The sequence below is a fragment of the Odontesthes bonariensis genome, chromosome 20 (assembly GCF_027942865.1).
Source record: "Odontesthes bonariensis isolate fOdoBon6 chromosome 20, fOdoBon6.hap1, whole genome shotgun sequence".
Lineage (NCBI taxonomy): Eukaryota > Metazoa > Chordata > Actinopteri > Atheriniformes > Atherinopsidae > Odontesthes > Odontesthes bonariensis.
The window spans coordinates 466223-493674 of NC_134525.1; the positions used below are offsets into that span (position 1 = coordinate 466223).

The 27452-nt window shown below is 50.0% G+C and overlaps 1 protein-coding gene across 1 annotated transcript in view; it reads left to right on the forward strand.

Moving 5' to 3' along the window:
• The window catches only part of xrcc2 (X-ray repair complementing defective repair in Chinese hamster cells 2), a 29136-nt gene extending 6822 nt beyond the window's left edge, over positions 1-22314 (forward strand). Inside the window, exons 2-6 of the mRNA XM_075452690.1 lie at positions 7195-7276; positions 7365-7400; positions 19766-19915; positions 20572-20827; positions 21972-22314. Of these exons, the coding sequence (XP_075308805.1) occupies positions 7195-7276; positions 7365-7400; positions 19766-19915; positions 20572-20827; positions 21972-22281 (834 nt within the window). The 3' untranslated portion in view covers positions 22282-22314. The remainder of the gene's footprint in view (positions 1-7194; positions 7277-7364; positions 7401-19765; positions 19916-20571; positions 20828-21971) is intronic.
• Positions 22315-27452: the final 5138 nt, after the last annotated feature.

The window sequence follows — 27452 nt, forward strand, 5'->3', positions numbered from 1 at the left end:
ATACAGCCTGTGTCCTGATACAGCCTGTGTCCTGATACAGCCTGTGTCCTGATACAGCCTGTGTCCTGATACAGTCTGTGTCCTGATACAGTCTGTCCTGATACAGTCTGTGTCCTGATACAGTCTGTCCTGATACAGTCTGTCCTGATACAGTCTGTCCTGATACAGTCTGTGTCCTGATACAGTCTGTGTCCTGATACAGCCTGTGTCCTGATACAGCCTGTGTCCTGATACAGTCTGTGTCCTGATACAGTCTGTCCTGATACAGTCTGTCCTGATACAGTCTGTGTCCTGATACAGTCTGTCCTGATACAGTCTGTGTCCTGATACAGTCTGTCCTGATACAGTCTGTCCTGATACAGTCTGTGTCCTGATACAGTCTGTCCTGATACAGTCTGTCCTGATACAGCCTGTGTCCTGATACAGTCTGTGTCCTGATACAGTCTGTGTCCTGATACAGTCTGTGTCCTGATACAGCCTGTGTCCTGATACAGCCTGTGTCCTGATACAGTCTGTGTCCTGATACAGCCTGTGTCCTGATACAGTCTGTGTCCTGATACAGTCTGTCCTGATACAGCCTGTGTCCTGATACAGCCTGTGTCCTGATACAGCCTGTGTCCTGATACAGCCTGTGTCCTGATACAGCCTGTGTCCTGATACAGCCTGTGTCCTGATACAGCCTGTGTCCTGATACAGTCTGTGTCCTGATACAGCCTGTGTCCTGATACAGTCTGTGTCCTGATACAGCCTGTGTCCTGATACAGCCTGTCCTGATACAGCCTGTCCTGATACAGCCTGTGTCCTGATACAGTCTGTGTCCTGATACAGTCTGTGTCCTGATACAGCCTGTGTCCTGATACAGCCTGTGTCCTGATACAGCCTGTGTCCTGATACAGCCTGTGTCCTGATACAGTCTGTGTCCTGATACAGCCTGTGTCCTGATACAGTCTGTGTCCTGATACAGTCTGTGTCCTGATACAGCCTGTGTCCTGATACAGTCTGTGTCCTGATACAGCCTGTGTCCTGATACAGCCTGTGTCCTGATACAGCCTGTGTCCTGATACAGTCTGTGTCCTGATACAGCCTGTGTCCTGATACAGCCTGTGTCCTGATACAGTCTGTCCTGATACAGTCTGTGTCCTGATACAGCCTGTGTCCTGATACAGCCTGTCCTGATACAGTCTGTGTCCTGATACAGCCTGTGTCCTGATACAGCCTGTGTCCTGATACAGTCTGTGTCCTGATACAGTCTGTCCTGATACAGCCTGTGTCCTGATACAGTCTGTGTCCTGATACAGTCTGTGTCCTGATACAGCCTGTGTCCTGATACAGCCTGTGTCCTGATACAGCCTGTGTCCTGATACAGCCTGTGTCCTGATACAGCCTGTGTCCTGATACAGCCTGTGTCCTGATACAGTCTGTGTCCTGATACAGCCTGTGTCCTGATACAGTCTGTGTCCTGATACAGTCTGTGTCCTGATACAGTCCTGTCCTGATACAGCCTGTGTCCTGATACAGTCTGTGTCCTGATACAGCCTGTGTCCTGATACAGCCTGTGTCCTGATACAGTCTGTGTCCTGATACAGCCTGTCCTGATACAGTCTGTGTCCTGATACAGTCTGTGTCCTGATACAGCCTGTGTCCTGATACAGTCTGTGTCCTGATACAGCCTGTGTCCTGATACAGCCTGTCCTGATACAGTCTGTGTCCTGATACAGCCTGTGTCCTGATACAGCCTGTGTCCTGATACAGCCTGTGTCCTGATACAGTCTGTGTCCTGATACAGCCTGTCCTGATACAGTCTGTCCTGATACAGTCTGTGTCCTGATACAGCCTGTGTCCTGATACAGCCTGTCCTGATACAGTCTGTGTCCTGATACAGCCTGTGTCCTGATACAGCCTGTGTCCTGATACAGCCTGTGTCCTGATACAGCCTGTCCTGATACAGTCTGTGTCCTGATACAGCCTGTGTCCTGATACAGCCTGTGTCCTGATACAGCCTGTGTCCTGATACAGCCTGTCCTGATACAGTCTGTGTCCTGATACAGTCTGTGTCCTGATACAGTCTGTGTCCTGATACAGTCTGTCCTGATACAGCCTGTGTCCTGATACAGTCTGTGTCCTGATACAGTCTGTCCTGATACAGTCTGTCCTGATACAGTCTGTGTCCTGATACAGCCTGTGTCCTGATACAGCCTGTCCTGATACAGTCTGTCCTGATACAGTCTGTGTCCTGATACAGTCTGTCCTGATACAGTCTGTCCTGATACAGTCTGTGTCCTGATACAGCCTGTGTCCTGATACAGTCTGTGTCCTGATACAGTCTGTGTCCTGATACAGTCTGTGTCCTGATACAGCCTGTCCTGATACAGCCTGTGTCCTGATACAGTCTGTGTCCTGATACAGCCTGTCCTGATACAGCCTGTGTCCTGATACAGCCTGTGTCCTGATACAGTCTGTGTCCTGATACAGCCTGTGTCCTGATACAGCCTGTGTCCTGATACAGTCTGTGTCCTGATACAGCCTGTCCTGATACAGCCTGTGTCCTGATACAGTCTGTGTCCTGATACAGCCTGTGTCCTGATACAGTCTGTGTCCTGATACAGTCTGTGTCCTGATACAGCCTGTGTCCTGATACAGTCTGTCCTGATACAGCCTGTGTCCTGATACAGTCTGTCCTGATACAGCCTGTGTCCTGATACAGTCTGTCCTGATACAGTCTGTGTCCTGATACAGTCTGTGTCCTGATACAGCCTGTGTCCTGATACAGCCTGTGTCCTGATACAGCCTGTCCTGATACAGTCTGTGTCCTGATACAGTCTGTCCTGATACAGTCTGTCCTGATACAGTCTGTGTCCTGATACAGTCTGTCCTGATACAGCCTGTGTCCTGATACAGTCTGTCCTGATACAGTCTGTCCTGATACAGTCTGTCCTGATACAGTCTGTGTCCTGATACAGTCTGTCCTGATACAGTCTGTGTCCTGATACAGCCTGTGTCCTGATACAGCCTGTGTCCTGATACAGTCTGTCCTGATACAGTCTGTGTCCTGATACAGCCTGTGTCCTGATACAGTCTGTGTCCTGATACAGTCTGTGTCCTGATACAGCCTGTGTCCTGATACAGTCTGTGTCCTGATACAGCCTGTCCTGATACAGTCTGTCCTGATACAGCCTGTGTCCTGATACAGCCTGTGTCCTGATACAGCCTGTGTCCTGATACAGCCTGTCCTGATACAGTCTGTCCTGATACAGCCTGTGTCCTGATACAGCCTGTGTCCTGATACAGTCTGTGTCCTGATACAGCCTGTCCTGATACAGTCTGTCCTGATACAGCCTGTGTCCTGATACAGTCTGTCCTGATACAGCCTGTGTCCTGATACAGCCTGTGTCCTGATACAGCCTGTCCTGATACAGTCTGTGTCCTGATACAGTCTGTCCTGATACAGTCTGTCCTGATACAGTCTGTCCTGATACAGTCTGTGTCCTGATACAGTCTGTCCTGATACAGCCTGTGTCCTGATACAGTCTGTCCTGATACAGTCTGTCCTGATACAGTCTGTCCTGATACAGTCTGTGTCCTGATACAGTCTGTCCTGATACAGTCTGTGTCCTGATACAGCCTGTGTCCTGATACAGCCTGTGTCCTGATACAGTCTGTCCTGATACAGTCTGTGTCCTGATACAGCCTGTGTCCTGATACAGTCTGTGTCCTGATACAGTCTGTGTCCTGATACAGCCTGTGTCCTGATACAGTCTGTGTCCTGATACAGCCTGTCCTGATACAGTCTGTCCTGATACAGCCTGTGTCCTGATACAGCCTGTGTCCTGATACAGCCTGTCCTGATACAGTCTGTCCTGATACAGCCTGTGTCCTGATACAGCCTGTCCTGATACAGTCTGTCCTGATACAGTCTGTGTCCTGATACAGTCTGTGTCCTGATACAGCCTGTGTCCTGATACAGCCTGTGTCCTGATACAGCCTGTCCTGATACAGTCTGTCCTGATACAGTCTGTGTCCTGATACAGTCTGTGTCCTGATACAGCCTGTGTCCTGATACAGTCTGTGTCCTGATACAGCCTGTCCTGATACAGTCTGTCCTGATACAGCCTGTGTCCTGATACAGCCTGTGTCCTGATACAGCCTGTGTCCTGATACAGTCTGTGTCCTGATACAGCCTGTCCTGATACAGTCTGTCCTGATACAGTCTGTCCTGATACAGCCTGTCCTGATACAGTCTGTCCTGATACAGTCTGTCCTGATACAGTCTGTCCTGATACAGTCTGTGTCCTGATACAGTCTGTCCTGATACAGTCTGTGTCCTGATACAGTCTGTGTCCTGATACAGCCTGTGTCCTGATACAGTCTGTGTCCTGATACAGCCTGTGTCCTGATACAGTCTGTGTCCTGATACAGTCTGTCCTGATACAGTCTGTCCTGATACAGTCTGTCCTGATACAGTCTGTGTCCTGATACAGTCTGTGTCCTGATACAGTCTGTCCTGATACAGCCTGTGTCCTGATACAGTCTGTGTCCTGATACAGCCTGTGTCCTGATACAGCCTGTGTCCTGATACAGTCTGTGTCCTGATACAGCCTGTGTCCTGATACAGTCTGTGTCCTGATACAGTCTGTGTCCTGATACAGTCTGTCCTGATACAGTCTGTGTCCTGATACAGCCTGTGTCCTGATACAGTCTGTGTCCTGATACAGTCTGTCCTGATACAGCCTGTCCTGATACAGTCTGTGTCCTGATACAGCCTGTCCTGATACAGTCTGTCCTGATACAGTCTGTGTCCTGATACAGCCTGTGTCCTGATACAGTCTGTGTCCTGATACAGCCTGTCCTGATACAGTCTGTCCTGATACAGCCTGTGTCCTGATACAGTCTGTGTCCTGATACAGCCTGTCCTGATACAGTCTGTCCTGATACAGCCTGTGTCCTGATACAGTCTGTCCTGATACAGTCTGTCCTGATACAGTCTGTCCTGATACAGCCTGTCCTGATACAGTCTGTCCTGATACAGCCTGTGTCCTGATACAGTCTGTCCTGATACAGTCTGTGTCCTGATACAGCCTGTGTCCTGATACAGTCTGTGTCCTGATACAGCCTGTCCTGATACAGCCTGTCCTGATACAGCCTGTGTCCCGATACAGCCTGTGTCCTGATACAGTCTGTCCTGATACAGTCTGTCCTGATACAGTCTGTGTCCTGATACAGTCTGTCCTGATACAGCCTGTGTCCTGATACAGTCTGTCCTGATACAGTCTGTCCTGATACAGTCTGTGTCCTGATACAGTCTGTCCTGATACAGTCTGTGTCCTGATACAGTCTGTCCTGATACAGTCTGTGTCCTGATACAGCCTGTGTCCTGATACAGCCTGTCCTGATACAGTCTGTGTCCTGATACAGCCTGTGTCCTGATACAGTCTGTCCTGATACAGTCTGTCCTGATACAGTCTGTGTCCTGATACAGCCTGTCCTGATACAGCCTGTCCTGATACAGTCTGTGTCCTGATACAGTCTGTCCTGATACAGTCTGTCCTGATACAGTCTGTCCTGATACAGTCTGTGTCCTGATACAGCCTGTCCTGATACAGCCTGTCCTGATACAGTCTGTCCTGATACAGTCTGTCCTGATACAGTCTGTCCTGATACAGTCTGTCCTGATACAGTCTGTCCTGATACAGTCTGTCCTGATACAGCCTGTCCTGATACAGCCTGTCCTGATACAGTCTGTGTCCTGATACAGTCTGTCCTGATACAGTCTGTCCTGATACAGTCTGTGTCCTGATACAGCCTGTCCTGATACAGTCTGTCCTGATACAGTCTGTCCTGATACAGTCTGTGTCCTGATACAGTCTGTGTCCTGATACAGTCTGTGTCCTGATACAGCCTGTGTCCTGATACAGTCTGTGTCCTGATACAGCCTGTCCTGATACAGTCTGTCCTGATACAGCCTGTGTCCTGATACAGTCTGTCCTGATACAGTCTGTCCTGATACAGTCTGTGTCCTGATACAGCCTGTCCTGATACAGCCTGTCCTGATACAGCCTGTGTCCTGATACAGTCTGTGTCCTGATACAGCCTGTCCTGATACAGCCTGTCCTGATACAGCCTGTGTCCTGATACAGTCTGTGTCCTGATACAGCCTGTCCTGATACAGCCTGTCCTGATACAGTCTGTGTCCTGATACAGCCTGTGTCCTGATACAGTCTGTGTCCTGATACAGTCTGTGTCCTGATACAGCCTGTCCTGATACAGCCTGTCCTGATACAGCCTGTGTCCTGATACAGTCTGTGTCCTGATACAGCCTGTCCTGATACAGTCTGTCCTGATACAGTCTGTGTCCTGATACAGTCTGTGTCCTGATACAGTCTGTGTCCTGATACAGCCTGTCCTGATACAGTCTGTCCTGATACAGTCTGTCCTGATACAGCCTGTGTCCTGATACAGCCTGTGTCCTGATACAGTCTGTGTCCTGATACAGCCTGTCCTGATACAGCCTGTCCTGATACAGCCTGTGTCCTGATACAGCCTGTCCTGATACAGTCTGTGTCCTGATACAGCCTGTGTCCTGATACAGTCTGTGTCCTGATACAGCCTGTCCTGATACAGTCTGTGTCCTGATACAGTCTGTGTCCTGATACAGTCTGTGTCCTGATACAGCCTGTGTCCTGATACAGTCTGTGTCCTGATACAGTCTGTCCTGATACAGTCTGTGTCCTGATACAGCCTGTGTCCTGATACAGCCTGTGTCCTGATACAGCCTGTGTCCTGATACAGCCTGTCCTGATACAGTCTGTGTCCTGATACAGTCTGTGTCCTGATACAGCCTGTCCTGATACAGCCTGTCCTGATACAGCCTGTGTCCTGATACAGCCTGTGTCCTGATACAGCCTGTGTCCTGATACAGCCTGTGTCCTGATACAGCCTGTCCTGATACAGTCTGTGTCCTGATACAGTCTGTCCTGATACAGTCTGTGTCCTGATACAGTCTGTCCTGATACAGCCTGTGTCCTGATACAGCCTGTGTCCTGATACAGTCTGTGTCCTGATACAGCCTGTGTCCTGATACAGTCTGTCCTGATACAGCCTGTGTCCTGATACAGCCTGTGTCCTGATACAGTCTGTGTCCTGATACAGCCTGTCCTGATACAGCCTGTGTCCTGATGTCCTGATGTGTCTCTGCAGCTGTTTGCTCGTCTGGAGGCTCGCCGCTGTCTGAAGGACATCGAACCTCGCCTGTTTCCTAATGATGGAGGACCTGACCACGGTGACTGACCACTCCCACTTTCTGTGTGTTACCCGTAGCCACATTATTCATTTCTGACTGAAGGTGTGTGTGTGTTGGACTCTTCCAGGTGAGGTGGTGGAGCTGTACGGGCCGGAGGGGACGGGTGAGTTTACCGGCCGCTCTGCAGGCGTCCTGCTCACACCTGCCTGCTCGTGTGCCGGGTGTGTGCCGAGTGTGTGCCGGATGTGTGCCGGATGTGTGCCGGATGTGTGCCGGATGTGTGCAGAGTGTGTGCCGGATGTGTGCAGAGTGTGTGCCGGGTGTGTGCCGAGTGTGTGCCGGGTGTGTGCCGGGTGTGTGCCGGGTGTGTGCCGAGTGTGTGCCGAGTGTGTGCCGAGTGTGTGCCGAGTGTGTGCCGGGTGTGTGCCGAGTGTGTGCCGGGTGTGTGCCGGGTGTGTGCCGGGTGTGTGCCGAGTGTGTGCCGAGTGTGTGCCGAGTGTGTGCCGAGTGTGTGCCGGGTGTGTGCCGAGTGTGTGCCGAGTGTGTGCCGAGTGTGTGCCGGGTGTGTGCCGAGTGTGTGCCGAGTGTGTGCCGGATGTGTGCCGAGTGTGTGCCGGGTGTGTGCCGGGTGTGTGCCGGGTGTGTGCCGAGTGTGTGCCGGATGTGTGCCGAGTGTGTGCCGAGTGTGTGCCGGATGTGTGCCGAGTGTGTGCCGAGTGTGTGCCGGATTTCTGCCGGATGTGTGCCGAGTGTGTGCCGCACGAATTCTGAATGTGTGCCGAACGTATTCTGAATGTGTGCCGAACGTGTGCCAAACGTATTCTGAATGTTTGCCGAACGTGTGCCGAACGTGTGCCAAACGTGTTCTGAATGTGTGCCGAACGTGTGCCAAACGTATTCTGAATGTTTGCCGAACGTGTGCCAAACGTATTCTGAATGTGTGCCGAACGTGTGCCAAACGTATTCTGAATGTGTGCCGAACGTGTGCCAAACGTATTCTGAATGTGTGCCAAACGTATTCTGAATGTTTGCCGAACGTGTGCCAAACGTATTCTGAATGTGTGCCGAACGTGTGCCAAACGTATTCTGAATGTGTGCCGAACGTGTGCCAAACGTATTCTGAATGTGTGCCAAACGTATTCTGAATGTGTGCCGAACGTGTGCCAAACGTATTCTGAATGTGTGCCGAACGTGTGCCAAACGTATTCTGAATGTGTGCCGAACGTGTGCCAAACGTATTCTGAATGTGTGCCGAACGTGTGCCAAACGTATTCTGAATGTGTGCCGAACGTGTGCCAAACGTATTCTGAATGTGTGCCGAACGTGTGCCAAACGTATTCTGAATGTGTGCCGAACGTGTGCCAAACGTATTCTGAACGTGTGCCGAATGTGTGCCAAACGTGTGCCAAACGTATTCTGAACGTGTGCCGAACGTGTGCCAAACGTATTCTGAATGTGTGCCGAACGTGTGCCAAACGTATTCTGAACGTGTGCCGAACGTGTGCCAAACGTATTCTGAACGTGTGCCGAACGTGTGCCAAACGTATTCTGAATGTGTGCCGAACGTGTGCCGAACGTGTGCCAAACGTATTCTGAATGTGTGCCGAACGTGTGCCAAACGTTTTCTGAATGTGTGCCGAACGTGTGCCAAACGTATTCTGAACGTGTGCCGAACGTGTGCCAAACGTATTCTGAACGTGTGCCGAACGTGTGCCAAACGTATTCTGAATGTGTGCCGAACGTGTGCCGGATGTGTGCCGAACGTGTGCCGGATGTGTGCCGGATGTGTGCCGGATGTGTGCCAAACGTATTCTGAACGTGTGCCAAACGTATTCTGAATGTGTGCCGAACGTGTGCCAAACGTATTCTGAATGTGTGCCGAACGTGTGCCAAACGTATTCTGAATGTGTGCCGAACGTGTGCCAAACGTATTCTGAATGTGTGCCGAACGTGTGCCGAACGTGTGCCAAACGTATTCTGAATGTGTGCCGAACGTGTGCCAAACGAATTCTGAATGTTTGCCGAACGTGTGCCGGATGTGTGCCGAACGTGTGGCGAACGAATTCTGAATGTGTGCCGAACGTGTGCCGGATGTGTGCCAAACGTATTCTGAATGTGTGCCGAACGTGTGCCAAACATATTCTGAATGTGTGCCGAACGTGTGCCAAACGTATTCTGAACGTGTGCCGAACGTGTGCCAAACGTATTCTGAATGTGTGCCGAACGTGTGCCAAACGTATTCTGAACGTGTGCCGAACGTGTGCCAAACGTATTCTGAACGTGTGCCGAACGTGTGCCAAACGTATTCTGAACGTGTGCCGAACGTGTGCCAAACGTATTCTGAACGTGTGCCGAACGTGTGCCAAACGTATTCTGAATGTGTGCCGAACGTGTGCCAAACGAATTCTGATTGTTTGCCGAACGTTTGCCGGATGTGTGCCGGATGTGTGGCGAACGAATTCTGAATGTTTGCCGAACGTGTGCCGAACGTGTGCCGAACGTGTGCCGAACGAATTCTGAATGTGTGCCGAACGTGTGCCGAACGTGTGCCGAACGTGTGCCGAACGAATTCTGAATGTGTGCCGGACGTGTGCCAAACGTATTCTGAATGTGTGCCGAACGTGTGCCAAACGTATTCTGAATGTGTGCCGAACGTGTGCCAAACGTGTGCCAAACGTATCCTGAATGTGTGCCGAACGTGTGCCAAACGTGTGCCAAGCGTATTCTGAATGTGTGCCGAACGTGTGCCAAACGTATTCTGAATGTGTGCCGAACGTGTGCCAAACGTATTCTGAATGTGTGCCGAACGTGTGCCAAACGTATTCTGAATGTGTGCCGAACGTGTGCCGGATGTGTGCCAAACGTATTCTGAACGTGTGCCGAACGTGTGCCAAACGTATTCTGAATGTGTGCCGAACGTGTGCCAAACGTATTCTGAATGTGTGCCGAACGTGTGCCAAACGTATTCTGAATGTGTGCCGAACGTGTGCCAAACGAATTCTGAATGTTTGCCGAACGTGTGCCAAACGTATTCTGAACGTGTGCCGAACGTGTGCCAAACGTATTCTGAATGTGTGCCGAACGTGTGCCAAACGTATTCTGAATGTGTGCCGAACGTGTGCCAAACGTGTGCCAAACGTATCCTGAATGTGTGCCGAACGTGTGCCAAACGTGTGCCAAGCGTATTCTGAATGTGTGCCGAACGTGTGCCAAACGTATTCTGAATGTGTGCCGAACGTGTGCCAAACGTATTCTGAATGTGTGCCGAACGTGTGCCGAACGTGTGCCGAACGTGTGCCGGATGTGTGCCGGACGTGTGGCGAACGAATTCTGAATGTTTGCCGAACGTGTGCCGAACGTGTGCCGAACGTGTGCCGAACGTGTGCCGGATGTGTGCCGGACGTGTGGCGAACGAATTCTGAATGTTTGCCGAACGTGTGCCGAACGTGTGCCGAACGTGTGCCGGACGTGTGGCGAACGAATTCTGAATGTTTGCCGAACGTGTGCCGAACGTGTGCCAAACGTGTGGCGAACGAATTCTGAATGTTTGCCGAACGTGTGCCGAACGTGTGCCGAACGTGTGCCGGGTGTGTGCCGAACGAATTCTGAATGTGTGCCGAACGTGTGCCGAACGTGTGCCGGGTGTGTGCCGAACGAATTCTGAATGTTTGCCGAACGTGTGGCGAACGTGTGGCGAACGAATTCTGAACGTGTGCCGAACGTGTGCCGAACGTGTGCCGAACGTGTGCCGAACGTATTCTGAATGTTTGCCGAACGTGTGCCGAACGTGTGCCGAACGTGTGCCGAACGTGTGCCGAACGAATTCTGAACGTGTGCCGAACGTGTGCCGAACGTGTGCCGAACGTGTGCCGAACGAATTCTGAATGTGTGCCGGACGTGTGCCGAACGAATTCTGAATGTTTGCCGAACGTGTGCCGAACGTGTGCCGAACGTGTGCCAAACGTATTCTGAATGTGTGCCGAACGTGTGCCGGATGTGTGCCGGATGTGTGCCGAACGTGTGCCGGATGTGTGCCGGATGTGTGCCGGATGTGTGCCAAACGTATTCTGAACGTGTGCCAAACGTATTCTGAATGTGTGCCGAACGTGTGCCAAACGTATTCTGAATGTGTGCCGAACGTGTGCCAAACGTATTCTGAATGTGTGCCGAACGTGTGCCGAACGTGTGCCAAACGTATTCTGAATGTGTGCCGAACGTGTGCCAAACGAATTCTGAATGTTTGCCGAACGTGTGCCGGATGTGTGCCGAACGTGTGGCGAACGAATTCTGAATGTGTGCCGAACGTGTGCCGGATGTGTGCCAAACGTATTCTGAATGTGTGCCGAACGTGTGCCAAACATATTCTGAATGTGTGCCGAACGTGTGCCAAACGTATTCTGAACGTGTGCCGAACGTGTGCCAAACGTATTCTGAACGTGTGCCGAACGTGTGCCAAACGTATTCTGAACGTGTGCCGAACGTGTGCCAAACGTATTCTGAACGTGTGCCGAACGTGTGCCAAACGTATTCTGAACGTGTGCCGAACGTGTGCCAAACGTATTCTGAACGTGTGCCGAACGTGTGCCAAACGTATTCTGAACGTGTGCCGAACGTGTGCCAAACGTATTCTGAATGTGTGCCGAACGTGTGCCAAACGAATTCTGATTGTTTGCCGAACGTTTGCCGGATGTGTGCCGGATGTGTGGCGAACGAATTCTGAATGTTTGCCGAACGTGTGCCGAACGTGTGCCGAACGTGTGCCGAACGTGTGCCGAACGAATTCTGAATGTGTGCCGAACGTGTGCCGAACGTGTGCCGAACGAATTCTGAATGTGTGCCGGACGTGTGCCAAACGTATTCTGAATGTGTGCCGAACGTGTGCCAAACGTATTCTGAATGTGTGCCGAACGTGTGCCAAACGTGTGCCAAACGTATCCTGAATGTGTGCCGAACGTGTGCCAAACGTGTGCCAAGCGTATTCTGAATGTGTGCCGAACGTGTGCCAAACGTATTCTGAATGTGTGCCGAACGTGTGCCAAACGTATTCTGAATGTGTGCCGAACGTGTGCCAAACGTATTCTGAATGTGTGCCGAACGTGTGCCGGATGTGTGCCAAACGTATTCTGAACGTGTGCCGAACGTGTGCCAAACGTATTCTGAATGTGTGCCGAACGTGTGCCAAACGTATTCTGAATGTGTGCCGAACGTGTGCCAAACGTATTCTGAATGTGTGCCGAACGTGTGCCAAACGAATTCTGAATGTTTGCCGAACGTGTGCCAAACGTATTCTGAACGTGTGCCGAACGTGTGCCAAACGTATTCTGAATGTGTGCCGAACGTGTGCCAAACGTATTCTGAATGTGTGCCGAACGTGTGCCAAACGTGTGCCAAACGTATCCTGAATGTGTGCCGAACGTGTGCCAAACGTGTGCCAAGCGTATTCTGAATGTGTGCCGAACGTGTGCCAAACGTATTCTGAATGTGTGCCGAACGTGTGCCAAACGTATTCTGAATGTGTGCCGAACGTGTGCCGAACGTGTGCCGAACGTGTGCCGAACGTGTGCCGGATGTGTGCCGGACGTGTGGCGAACGAATTCTGAATGTTTGCCGAACGTGTGCCGAACGTGTGCCAAACGTGTGGCGAACGAATTCTGAATGTGTGCCGAACGTGTGCCGAACGTGTGCCGGGTGTGTGCCGAACGAATTCTGAATGTTTGCCGAACGTGTGGCGAACGTGTGGCGAACGAATTCTGAACGTGTGCCGAACGTGTGCCGAACGTGTGCCGAACGTGTGCCGAACGTGTGCCGAACGTGTGCCGAACGTATTCTGAATGTTTGCCGAACGTGTGCCGAACGTGTGCCGAACGTGTGCCGAACGAATTCTGAACGTGTGCCGAACGTGTGCCGAACGTGTGCCGAACGTGTGCCGAACGTGTGCCGAACGTGTGCCGAACGAATTCTGAATGTGTGCCGGACGTGTGCCGAACGTGTGCCGAACGTGTGCCGAACGAATTCTGAATGTTTGCCGAACGTGTGCCGAACGTGTGCCGAACGTGTGCCAAACGTATTCTGAATGTGTGCCGAACGTGTGCCGGATGTGTGCCGGATGTGTGCCGAACGTGTGCCGGATGTGTGCCGGATGTGTGCCGGATGTGTGCCAAACGTATTCTGAACGTGTGCCAAACGTATTCTGAATGTGTGCCGAACGTGTGCCAAACGTATTCTGAATGTGTGCCGAACGTGTGCCAAACGTATTCTGAATGTGTGCCGAACGTGTGCCGAACGTGTGCCAAACGTATTCTGAATGTGTGCCGAACGTGTGCCAAACGAATTCTGAATGTTTGCCGAACGTGTGCCGGATGTGTGCCGAACGTGTGGCGAACGAATTCTGAATGTGTGCCGAACGTGTGCCGGATGTGTGCCAAACGTATTCTGAATGTGTGCCGAACGTGTGCCAAACATATTCTGAATGTGTGCCGAACGTGTGCCAAACGTATTCTGAACGTGTGCCGAACGTGTGCCAAACGTATTCTGAACGTGTGCCGAACGTGTGCCAAACGTATTCTGAACGTGTGCCGAACGTGTGCCAAACGTATTCTGAACGTGTGCCGAACGTGTGCCAAACGTATTCTGAATGTGTGCCGAACGTGTGCCAAACGTATTCTGAACGTGTGCCGAACGTGTGCCAAACGTATTCTGAACGTGTGCCGAACGTGTGCCAAACGTATTCTGAACGTGTGCCGAACGTGTGCCAAACGTATTCTGAACGTGTGCCGAACGTGTGCCAAACGTATTCTGAATGTGTGCCGAACGTGTGCCAAACGAATTCTGATTGTTTGCCGAACGTTTGCCGGATGTGTGCCGGATGTGTGGCGAACGAATTCTGAATGTTTGCCGAACGTGTGCCGAACGTGTGCCGAACGTGTGCCGAACGAATTCTGAATGTGTGCCGAACGTGTGCCAAACGTATTCTGAATGTGTGCCGAACGTGTGCCAAACGTATTCTGAATGTGTGCCGAACGTGTGCCAAACGTGTGCCAAACGTATCCTGAATGTGTGCCGAACGTGTGCCAAACGTGTGCCAAGCGTATTCTGAATGTGTGCCGAACGTGTGCCAAACGTATTCTGAATGTGTGCCGAACGTGTGCCAAACGTATTCTGAATGTGTGCCGAACGTGTGCCAAACGTATTCTGAATGTGTGCCGAACGTGTGCCGGATGTGTGCCAAACGTATTCTGAACGTGTGCCGAACGTGTGCCAAACGTATTCTGAATGTGTGCCGAACGTGTGCCAAACGTATTCTGAATGTGTGCCGAACGTGTGCCAAACGTATTCTGAATGTGTGCCGAACGTGTGCCAAACGAATTCTGAATGTTTGCCGAACGTGTGCCAAACGTATTCTGAACGTGTGCCGAACGTGTGCCAAACGTATTCTGAATGTGTGCCGAACGTGTGCCAAACGTATTCTGAATGTGTGCCGAACGTGTGCCGGATGTGTGCCAAACGTATTCTGAACGTGTGCCGAACGTGTGCCAAACGTATTCTGAATGTGTGCCGAACGTGTGCCAAACGTATTCTGAATGTGTGCCGAACGTGTGCCAAACGTATTCTGAATGTGTGCCGAACGTGTGCCAAACGAATTCTGAATGTTTGCCGAACGTGTGCCAAACGTATTCTGAACGTGTGCCGAACGTGTGCCAAACGTATTCTGAATGTGTGCCGAACGTGTGCCAAACGTATTCTGAATGTGTGCCGAACGTGTGCCAAACGTGTGCCAAACGTATCCTGAATGTGTGCCGAACGTGTGCCAAACGTGTGCCAAGCGTATTCTGAATGTGTGCCGAACGTGTGCCAAACGTATTCTGAATGTGTGCCGAACGTGTGCCAAACGTATTCTGAATGTGTGCCGAACGTGTGCCGAACGTGTGCCGAACGTGTGCCGAACGTGTGCCGGATGTGTGCCGGACGTGTGGCGAACGAATTCTGAATGTTTGCCGAACGTGTGCCGAACGTGTGCCAAACGTGTGGCGAACGAATTCTGAATGTGTGCCGAACGTGTGCCGAACGTGTGCCGGGTGTGTGCCGAACGAATTCTGAATGTTTGCCGAACGTGTGGCGAACGTGTGGCGAACGAATTCTGAACGTGTGCCGAACGTGTGCCGAACGTGTGCCGAACGTGTGCCGAACGTATTCTGAATGTTTGCCGAACGTGTGCCGAACGTGTGCCGAACGTGTGCCGAACGTGTGCCGAACGAATTCTGAACGTGTGCCGAACGTGTGCCGAACGTGTGCCGAACGTGTGCCGAACGTGTGCCGAACGAATTCTGAATGTGTGCCGGACGTGTGCCGAACGAATTCTGAATGTTTGCCGAACGTGTGCCGAACGTGTGCCGAACGTGTGCCAAACGTATTCTGAATGTGTGCCGAACGTGTGCCGGATGTGTGCCGGATGTGTGCCGAACGTGTGCCGGATGTGTGCCGGATGTGTGCCGGATGTGTGCCAAACGTATTCTGAACGTGTGCCAAACGTATTCTGAATGTGTGCCGAACGTGTGCCAAACGTATTCTGAATGTGTGCCGAACGTGTGCCAAACGTATTCTGAATGTGTGCCGAACGTGTGCCGAACGTGTGCCAAACGTATTCTGAATGTGTGCCGAACGTGTGCCAAACGAATTCTGAATGTTTGCCGAACGTGTGCCGGATGTGTGCCGAACGTGTGGCGAACGAATTCTGAATGTGTGCCGAACGTGTGCCGGATGTGTGCCAAACGTATTCTGAATGTGTGCCGAACGTGTGCCAAACATATTCTGAATGTGTGCCGAACGTGTGCCAAACGTATTCTGAACGTGTGCCGAACGTGTGCCAAACGTATTCTGAATGTGTGCCGAACGTGTGCCAAACGTATTCTGAACGTGTGCCGAACGTGTGCCAAACGTATTCTGAACGTGTGCCAAACGTATTCTGAACGTGTGCCGAACGTGTGCCAAACGTATTCTGAACGTGTGCCGAACGTGTGCCAAACGTATTCTGAACGTGTGCCGAACGTGTGCCAAACGTATTCTGAATGTGTGCCGAACGTGTGCCAAACGAATTCTGATTGTTTGCCGAACGTTTGCCGGATGTGTGCCGGATGTGTGGCGAACGAATTCTGAATGTTTGCCGAACGTGTGCCGAACGTGTGCCGAACGTGTGCCGAACGAATTCTGAATGTGTGCCGAACGTGTGCCGAACGTGTGCCGAACGTGTGCCGGATGTGTGCCGGACGTGTGGCGAACGAATTCTGAATGTTTGCCGAACGTGTGCCGAACGTGTGCCAAACGTGTGGCGAACGAATTCTGAATGTGTGCCGAACGTGTGCCGAACGTGTGCCGGGTGTGTGCCGAACGAATTCTGAATGTTTGCCGAACGTGTGGCGAACGTGTGGCGAACGAATTCTGAACGTGTGCCGAACGTGTGCCGAACGTGTGCCGAACGTGTGCCGAACGTATTCTGAATGTTTGCCGAACGTGTGCCGAACGTGTGCCGAACGTGTGCCGAACGTGTGCCGAACGTGTGCCGAACGAATTCTGAACGTGTGCCGAACGTGTGCCGAACGTGTGCCGAACGTGTGCCGAACGAATTCTGAATGTGTGCCGGACGTGTGCCGAACGAATTCTGAATGTTTGCCGAACGTGTGCCGAACGTGTGCCGAACGTGTGCCAAACGTATTCTGAATGTGTGCCGAACGTGTGCCGGATGTGTGCCGGATGTGTGCCGAACGTGTGCCGGATGTGTGCCGGATGTGTGCCGGATGTGTGCCAAACGTATTCTGAACGTGTGCCAAACGTATTCTGAATGTGTGCCGAACGTGTGCCAAACGTATTCTGAATGTGTGCCGAACGTGTGCCAAACGTATTCTGAATGTGTGCCGAACGTGTGCCGAACGTGTGCCAAACGTATTCTGAATGTGTGCCGAACGTGTGCCAAACGAATTCTGAATGTTTGCCGAACGTGTGCCGGATGTGTGCCGAACGTGTGGCGAACGAATTCTGAATGTGTGCCGAACGTGTGCCGGATGTGTGCCAAACGTATTCTGAATGTGTGCCGAACGTGTGCCAAACATATTCTGAATGTGTGCCGAACGTGTGCCAAACGTATTCTGAACGTGTGCCGAACGTGTGCCAAACGTATTCTGAACGTGTGCCGAACGTGTGCCAAACGTATTCTGAACGTGTGCCGAACGTGTGCCAAACGTATTCTGAACGTGTGCCGAACGTGTGCCAAACGTATTCTGAACGTGTGCCGAACGTGTGCCAAACGTATTCTGAACGTGTGCCGAACGTGTGCCAAACGTATTCTGAACGTGTGCCGAACGTGTGCCAAACGTATTCTGAATGTGTGCCGAACGTGTGCCAAGCGTATTCTGAATGTGTGCCGAACGTGTGCCAAACGTATTCTGAATGTGTGCCGAACGTGTGCCAAACGTATTCTGAATGTGTGCCGAACGTGTGCCAAACGTATTCTGAATGTGTGCCGAACGTGTGCCGGATGTGTGCCAAACGTATTCTGAACGTGTGCCGAACGTGTGCCAAACGTATTCTGAATGTGTGCCGAACGTGTGCCAAACGTATTCTGAATGTGTGCCGAACGTGTGCCAAACGTATTCTGAATGTGTGCCGAACGTGTGCCAAACGAATTCTGAATGTTTGCCGAACGTGTGCCAAACGTATTCTGAATGTGTGCCGAACGTGTGCCAAACGTATTCTGAATGTTTGCCGAACGTGTGCCAAACGTATTCTGAACGTGTGCCGAACGTGTGCCAAACGTATTCTGAATGTGTGCCGAACGTGTGCCAAACGTATTCTGAATGTGTGCCGAACGTGTGCCAAACGTGTGCCAAACGTATCCTGAATGTGTGCCGAACGTGTGCCAAACGTGTGCCAAGCGTATTCTGAATGTGTGCCGAACGTGTGCCAAACGTATTCTGAATGTGTGCCGAACGTGTGCCAAACGTATTCTGAATGTGTGCCGAACGTGTGCCGAACGTGTGCCGAACGTGTGCCGAACGTGTGCCGGATGTGTGCCGGACGTGTGGCGAACGAATTCTGAATGTTTGCCGAACGTGTGCCGAACGTGTGCCAAACGTGTGGCGAACGAATTCTGAATGTGTGCCGAACGTGTGCCGAACGTGTGCCGGGTGTGTGCCGAACGAATTCTGAATGTTTGCCGAACGTGTGGCGAACGTGTGGCGAACGAATTCTGAACGTGTGCCGAACGTGTGCCGAACGTGTGCCGAACGTATTCTGAATGTTTGCCGAACGTGTGCCGAACGTGTGCCGAACGTGTGCCGAACGAATTCTGAACGTGTGCCGAACGTGTGCCGAACGTGTGCCGAACGTGTGCCGAACGAATTCTGAATGTGTGCCGGACGTGTGCCGAACGAATTCTGAATGTTTGCCGAACGTGTGCCGAACGTGTGCCGAACGTGTGCCGAACGTGTGCCGAACGAATTCTGAATGTGTGCCGGACGTGTGCCGAACGAATTCTGAATGTTTGCCGAACGTGTGCCGAACGTGTGCCGAACGTGTGCCGAACGTGTGCCGAACGAATTCTGAATGTTTGCCGAACGTGTGCCGAACGTGTGCCGAACGTGTGCCGAACGAATTCTGAATGTGTGCCGGACGTGTGCCGAACGAATTCTGAATGTTTGCCGAACGTGTGCCGAACGTGTGCCGAACGTGTGCCGAACGTGTGCCGAACGAATTCTGAATGTGTGCCGAACGTGTGCCGAACGTGTGCCGAACGAATTCTGAATGTTTGCCGAACGTGTGCCGAACGTGTGCCGAACGTGTGCCGAACGAATTCTGAATGTGTGCCGGACGTGTGCCGAACGAATTCTGAATGTTTGCCGAACGTGTGCCGAACGTGTGCCGAACGTGTGCCGAACGTGTGCCGAATGCCGAACGTGTGCCGAACGTGTGCCAAACGTATTCTGAACGTGTGCCGAACGTGTGCCAAACGTATTCTGAATGTGTGCCGAACGTGTGCCAAACGTATTCTGAACGTGTGCCAAACGTGTGCCAAACGTATCCTGAATGTGTGCCGAACGTGTGCCGGATGTGTGCCGGATGTGTGCCGAACGTGTGGCGAACGAATTCTGAATGTGTGCCGAACGTGTGCCGAACGTGTGCCGAACGTGTGCCGGATGTGTGCCGGACGTGTGGCGAACGAATTCTGAATGTTTGCCGAACGTGTGCCGAACGTGTGGCGAACGTGTGGCGAACGAATTCTGAATGTGTGCCGAACGTGTGCCGAACGTGTGCCGAACGTGTGCCGAACGTGTGCCGAACGTGTGCCGAACGTATTCTGAATGTTTGCCGAACGTGTGCCGAACGTGTGCCGAACGTATTCTGAATGTTTGCCGAACGTGTGCCGAACGTGTGCCGAACGTGTGCCGAACGTGTGCCGAACGTATTCTGAATGTTTGCCGAACGTGTGCCGAACGTGTGCCGAACGTGTGCCGAACGTATTCTGAATGTGTTCCTCAGGTAAGACGGAGCTGCTGTACCACCTGCTCTGCCGCTGCGTGCTGCCGGAGGCGGCCGGCGGCCTGGAGGTGGACGTTGTGTTCCTGGACACCGACTACAGTTTGGACATGTTCCGACTGGTCAGCATCCTGGACGGCCGACTGAACGCAGGTACGCTCACAGCTGTTTGAGGCTGAGCTGCAGCTGTTTGAGGCTGAGCTGCAGCTGTTTGAGGCTGAGCTGCAGATGTTTGAGGCTGAGCTGCAGCTGTTTGAGGCTGAGCTGCAGGTGTTTGAGGCTGAGCTGCAGGTGTTTGAGGCTGAGCTGCAGGTGTTTGAGGCTGAGCTGCAGGTGTTAGAGGCTGAGCTGCAGATGTTTGAGGCTGAGCTGCAGCTGTTTGAGGCTGAGCTGCAGATGTTTGAGGCTGAGCTGCAGCTGTTTGAGGCTGAGCTGCAGCTGTTTGAGGCTGAGCTGCAGGTATTAGAGGCTGAGCTGCAGCTGTTTGAGGCTGAGCTGCAGGTGTTTGAGGCTGAGCTGCAGGTGTTAGAGGCTGAGCTGCAGATGTTTGAGGCTGAGCTGCAGCTGTTTGAGGCTGAGCTGCAGATGTTTGAGGCTGAGCTGCAGCTGTTTGAGGCTGAGCTGCAGCTGTTTGAGGCTGAGCTGCAGGTATTAGAGGCTGAGCTGCAGCTGTTTGAGGCTGAGCTGCAGGTGTTTGAGGCTGAGCTGCAGGTGTTTGAGGCTGAGCTGCAGCTGTTTGAGGCTGAGCTGCAGCTGTGTGAGGCTGAGCTGCAGCTGTTTGAGGCTGAACTCTTCTCTCTCTGGTTCAGGCTCCTCGGCTGCTTCGGAGGACTCGGCGCTGCGTTCCTGCCTCTCCCGCCTCCTGGTGGTCCACTGCTCCTCCTCCTCCCAGCTGCTCCTCACCCTTCACTTCCTGGACACCACCTTGTCCTCGCGGCCCGGCCTGGCGCTCCTGGTCATCGACAGCGTGTCGGCCTTCTATTGGCTGGACCGCTGCGAGGTGGGCGTGGCCAAGCAGGAGGAGAGGCTGAGCAAGTGTGCCGAGCTGCTGGGACGCCTGCTCAGGTCAGTGCTTCCAGTGGAAATGTGATGAGGTTCCAGTGGTTCTTCAGTAGGTTCCAGTGGTTCTTCAGTAGGTTCCAGTGGTTCTTCAGCAGGTTCCAGTGGTTCTTCAGTAGGTTCCAGTGGTTCTTCAGTAGGTTCCAGTGGTTCTTCAGTAGGTTCCAGTGGTTCTTCAGTAGGTTCCAGTGGTTCTTCAGCAGGTTCCAGTGGTTCTTCAGTAGGTTCCAGTGGTTCTTCAGCAGGTTCCAGTGGTTCTTCAGTAGGTTCCAGTGGTTCTTCAGCAGGTTCCAGGGGTTCTTCAGCAGGTTCCAGTGGTTCTTCAGTAGGTTCCAGTGGTTCTTCAGCAGGTTCCAGTGGTTCTTCAGCAGGTTCCAGTGGTTCTTCAGTAGGTTCCAGTGGTTCTTCAGCAGGTTCCAGGGGTTCTTCAGCAGGTTCCAGTGGTTCTTCAGCAGGTTCCAGTGGTTCTTCAGTAGGTTCCAGTGGTTCTTTAGCAGGTTCCAGTGGTTCTTCAGCAGGTTCCAGTGGTTCTTCAGCAGGTTCCAGTGGAAATGTGATGAGGTTCCAGTGGTTCTTTAGCAGGTTCCAGTGGTTCTTCAGCAGGTTCCAGTGGTTCTTCAGCAGGTTCCAGTGGTTCTTCAGTAGGTTCCAGTGGTTCTTCAGTAGGTTCCAGTGGTTCTTCAGCAGGTTCCAGTGGTTCTTCAGCAGGTTCCAGTGGTTCTTCAGTAGGTTCCAGTGGTTCTTTAGCAGGTTCCAGTGGTTCTTCAGCAGGTTCCAGTGGTTCTTCAGCAGGTTCCAGTGGAAATGTGATGAGGTTCCAGTGGTTCTTCAGCAGGTTCCAGTGGTTCTTCAGCAGGTTCCAGTGGTTCTTCAGTAGGTTCCAGTGGTTCTTTAGCAGGTTCCAGTGGTTCTTCAGCAGGTTCCAGTGGTTCTTCAGCAGGTTCCAGTGGAAATGTGATGAGGTTCCAGTGGTTCTTTAGCAGGTTCCAGTGGTTCTTCAGCAGGTTCCAGTGGTTCTTCAGTAGGTTCCAGTGGTTCTTTAGCAGGTTCCAGTGGTTCTTCAGCAGGTTCCAGGGGTCCTTCAGCAGGTTCCAGTGGAAATGTGATGAATCAGCAGTTTGGTCCATTAGGTGTTTCTCCTCCTCCTCAGGGACTACAAATTCACCATCTTTGCCACCTGCCATGCCATCAGGAGCAGCTACAGCGGACCCTCCTCCTCCTCCTCGGCGACCGACCGGCCGTATCTCTGTCGTCCCTGGCAACGACTCGTTTCCCACCGGCTGCTGTGCTCCAGGCAGGAAGTGGAAGACGGCGTGGCGGAGGCGGCCGCCTCCCCCAGCAGCGAGCGGAGGAGACGGCGAGTCTTCAGCGTCCACTGCAGCTCCGCCTCCTCCTCCGGGACAAGGGGCTCCAGGACCAGCTCCTTCTGTGTGACGGACGGGGGGGTGCAGTTCCTGTGACCTTTGTGACCTTTGATCCAGTGACCTTCGTGACCTTTGTTCATGTGACCTTCGTTCATGTGACCTTTGTTCATGTGACCTTCGTTCATATGACCTTCGTTCATGTGACCTTTGTTCATTTGACCTTTGTTCATGTGACCTTTGTTCATGTGACCTTTGTGACCTTTGTTCATGTGACCTTCGTGACCTTTGTTCATGTGACCTTCGTGTCCTTTGCTCATGTGACCTTCGTTCATGTGACCTTCGTGACCTTTGTTCATGTGACCTTTGTTCATGTGACCTTCGTGACCTTTGTTCATGTGACCTTTGTTCATGTGACCTTTGTTCATGTGACCTTTGTTCATGTGACCTTTGTTCATGTGACCTTCGTGACCTTTGTTCATGTGACCTTCGTTCATATGACCTTCGTTCATGTGACCTTTGTGACCTTTGTTCATGTGACCTTTGTTCATGTGACCTTCGTGACCTTCGTTCATTTGACCTTTGTTCATGTGACCTTTGTTCATGTGACCTTCGTGACCTTTGTTCATGTGACCTTCGTTCATATGACCTTCGTTCATGTGACCTTTGTTCATTTGACCTTTGTTCATGTGACCTTTGTTCATGTGACCTTCGTGACCTTTGTTCATGTGACCTTTGTTCATGTGACCTTCGTTCATGTGACCTTCGTGACCTTTGTTCATGTGACCTTTGTTCATGTGACCTTTGTTCATGTGACCTTCGTTCATGTGACCTTCGTGACCTTTGTTCATGTGACCTTTGTTCATGTGACCTTCGTTCATGTGACCTTCGTGACCTTTGTTCATGTGACCTTTGTTCATGTGACCTTTGTTCATGTGACCTTCGTTCATGTGACCTTCGTGACCTTTGTTCATGTGACCTTTGTTCATGTGACCTTCGTGACCTTTGTTCATGTGACCTTTGTTCATGTGACCTTCGTTCATGTGACCTTCGTGACCTTTGTTCATGTGACCTTTGTTCATGTGACCTTTGTTCATGTGACCTTCGTTCATGTGACCTTCGTGACCTTTGTTCATGTGACCTTTGTTCATGTGACCTTTGTTCATGTGACCTTTGTTCATGTGACCTTCGTTCATGTGACCTTTGTTCATGTGACCTTCGTTCATGTGACCTTTGTTCATGTGACCTTCGTTCATGTGACCTTTGTTCATGTGACCTTCGTTCATGTGACCTTTGTTCATGTGACCTTTGTTCATGTGACCTTTGTTCATGTGACCTTTGTTCATGTGACCTTCGTTCATGTGACCTTCGTTCATGTGACCTTCGTGACCTTTGTTCATGTGACCTTTGTTCATGTGACCTTCGTTCATGTGACCTTCGTGACCTTTGTTCATGTGACCTTTGTTCATGTGACCTTTGTTCATGTGACCTTCGTTCATGTGACCTTCGTGACCTTTGTTCATGTGACCTTTGTTCATGTGACCTTCGTGACCTTTGTTCATGTGACCTTTGTTCATGTGACCTTCGTTCATGTGACCTTCGTGACCTTTGTTCATGTGACCTTTGTTCATGTGACCTTTGTTCATGTGACCTTCGTTCATGTGACCTTCGTGACCTTTGTTCATGTGACCTTTGTTCATGTGACCTTTGTTCATGTGACCTTTGTTCATGTGACCTTTGTTCATGTGACCTTTGTTCATGTGACCTTCGTTCATGTGACCTTCGTTCATGTGACCTTCGTGACCTTTGTTCATGTGACCTTTGTTCATATGACCTTTGTTCATGTGACCTTCGTTCATGTGACCTTTGTTCATGTGACCTTCGTTCATGTGACCTTTGTTCATGTGACCTTTGTTCATGTGACCTTTGTTCATGTGACCTTTGTTCATGTGACCTTTGTTCATGTGACCTTTGTTCATGTGACCTTTGTTCATATGACCTTTGTTCATGTGACCTTCGTTCATGTGACCTTTGTTCATGTGACCTTCGTTCATGTGACCTTTGTTCATGTGACCTTTGTTCATGTGACCTTTGTTCATGTGACCTTTGTTCATGTGACCTTCGTTCATGTGACCTTCGTGACCTTTGTTCATGTGACCTTTGTTCATGTGACCTTTGTTCATGTGACCTTTGTTCATGTGACCTTCGTTCATGTGACCTTCGTTCATGTGACCTTCGTGACCTTTGTTCATGTGACCTTTGTTCATGTGACCTTTGTTCATGTGACCTTTGTTCATGTGACCTTCGTTCATGTGACCTTTGTTCATGTGACCTTTGTTCATGTGACCTTTGTTCATGTGACCTTTGTTCATGTGACCTTCGTTCATGTGACCTTCGTGACCTTTGTTCATGTGACCTTTGTTCATGTGACCTTTGTTCATGTGACCTTTGTTCATGTGACCTTCGTTCATGTGACCTTTGTTCATGTGACCTTTGTTCATGTGACCTTCGTGACCTTTGTTCATGTGACCTTTGTTCATGTGACCTTCGTTCATGTGACCTTCGTGACCTTTGTTCATGTGACCTTTGTTCATGTGACCTTTGTTCATGTGACCTTTGTTCATGTGACCTTTGTTCATGTGACCTTCGTTCATGTGACCTTTGTTCATGTGACCTTCGTGACCTTTGTTCATGTGACCTTTGTTCATGTGACCTTCGTGACCTTTGTTCATGTGACCTTTGTTCATGTGACCTTTGTTCATGTGACCTTTGTTCATGTGACCTTTGTTCATGTGACCTTTGTTCATGTGACCTTCGTTCATGTGACCTTCGTGACCTTTGTTCATGTGACCTTTGTTCATGTGACCTTTGTTCATGTGACCTTCGTTCATGTGACCTTCGTGACCTTTGTTCATGTGACCTTTGTTCATGTGACCTCTGTTCATGTGACCTTTGTTCATGTGACCTCTTTTCATGTGACCTTCGTGACCTCTGTTCATGTGACCTTTGTTTTTACTGTAAATACAGCATGTTGTTGTTGTTTTTACTGTAAATACAGCATGTTGTTGTTTATGAATGTGGCTCCAACAATAGAAATCAGCTTTCTCTGCTGTGGGTCAGTTGTATTCATCAGAGTTAAATAAAAGCTTGTCAGAACCAGGTTGGATCATGGGTCAGTGTTCGGCTCTGGGTCGGAACAGTACCCTGTTTATGAGTATGCAGCCTTCATTTCGGTCAGTTCTGTCACCATGGAAGTCCTGGAAGGTTCTAAGGGATCTCTGATCAATTTTGTAGCGCTAAATTAAGGAGTTAATTCAGTTTATTCATAAAAACACAACAAATTTCATCTTAGAGATACAGTCCAATTCAACCCAGTTGGAATCCAATTAAATTCATGAATTCTTTCAATCCATAAATGTACTTTATTTCTACAGCCCTTTACAGACAATCCTTACACCAAAGTGCTTTATATCAGGTAATAAATAAAAAGAAGAATAAGTAAAAACAAATTAAAAAAAAAAAAAAAAAAAGTCATGGGGTTCCTCAGGGTTCTGTGCTCGGACCGATTCTGTTCCCTTTATACATGCTTCCATCAAAAATGAGTTTCATTTTCATTCAAGCAGAACGCTGCTGCCCGTCTTTTAACCAACACCAACAGACGTGTGCACATCACTCCTGTTCTTAACTCCCTCCATTGGCTTCCTGTCCTTTATAGAACTGATTTTAAACTTTTAATGTTTGATTTAACCCTTTGTGCGGTCTTAACATTGTGTTTACTCCCCTTTGTCCTACAGGTCAGAAATGAGCCGCCCTACCAAAGCCCCAAAATAAAGCAACTTAATTGAATTTTAAATCCAAAATCTATTTTGTATGATGAAACCACCTGTTATTTATCTATTCAACTCAATTCAATACATTTTTTATCATGTATTTTTTGTTACACAATACAAAAAGACAATCACCAGTTTTCAGGATTACACTTTTTTTTTTTTAACCACAAACCAACTGTCAGTTGGACCAACAGTTTTCTTGTTTTCTCAGTTTTCTTTTACATAATAAAGGTTTTTGCTATTATATAAATGTGAAGTAATTACTTCTGAATTAATTATATTGAAAGGGAAAAAAAACAGCTAACTTTTTTCTGGTGTTTAAATGTTTTTATAATTCACGGGTCAGAAATGACCCGTAAGACAATCTTTGTACCCTAGTGGTGTACAGCCCACATGGAAACATAAACAAAAATAAAGTGTGACTTTTTCTAATGATGGGGTCCCTTTAGGAAAAGTCATAACATTTTAAGTTGGAAAAAGATAGTTTAAGGTATTTTTTCTACAGCTAAACATGGTGGTGGCTCACTTTGGACCCTTAATACAACAGGAGGGTTAAAGCTCTTAACTCCCTCCTTTGGCTTCCTGTCGTTTATAGAACTGATTTTAAACTCTTAATGTTGGTTTTTAAAGCTCTTAACGGCCTCGCCCCACCGTATTTATCTGAGCTTTTAACAGTCCTGGTAGAGCTCTGAGGTCAGCAGATCAGTTTCTGCTGGAAGTGCCCAGGTCAGAATACAAACCCTGGGGTGAGCGAGCCTTTTCCCAAAGCTGCCCCCAGGCTCTGGAATAAGCCCCCCGTCCAGCTGCGTCTTATTTCTGACCTGGGCCTCTTCAGATCCAGGCAAAAAAACTGCTTATTTAGGATGGCTTTAATACCCAGTAGCATGATGACACTTTTATCTTATTTATTTTGTTGTATTTTATTGCTTTCACTGTTGTTTTATTGTTTTTATTTGTTTTTACTTATTCTTCTCTTTATTTACACTGGAAAAAATGCCCCTCCAAAAATAAGTAAAAAAAACAACAAATAAAAGACGTTTTTGCTTGAAATAAGAAAAAAAATCTGCCAATGGAACTAGTGAAAATCGGCTTGTCAAGATTTCTTGAAATAAAATGTGATATTTGGGACTTTTGAGATAAAAGTGATCTTGAAATTAGCTTAAAAACCTCTTCAAATGAAAAAAAAGCTTGTTTCATGTGAAATATGACAAAACAATTTGTTTTCAAGACTTTTTCACTTAACAAGATATTCCAGATGTATTGTATTGAAACAAGTTCCTATATCTGGCTGAAATGGTGCTTGTTAGGCAGTTGTGTCTTATACTCAATGAGACAAATATACTTGGTAAGATTTAGATTTTTTCCAGTGTATTACCTGCTGTAAAGCACTTTGGTACACCGTAAGGATTGTCTGTAAAGGGCTGAATAAATAAAGTACAT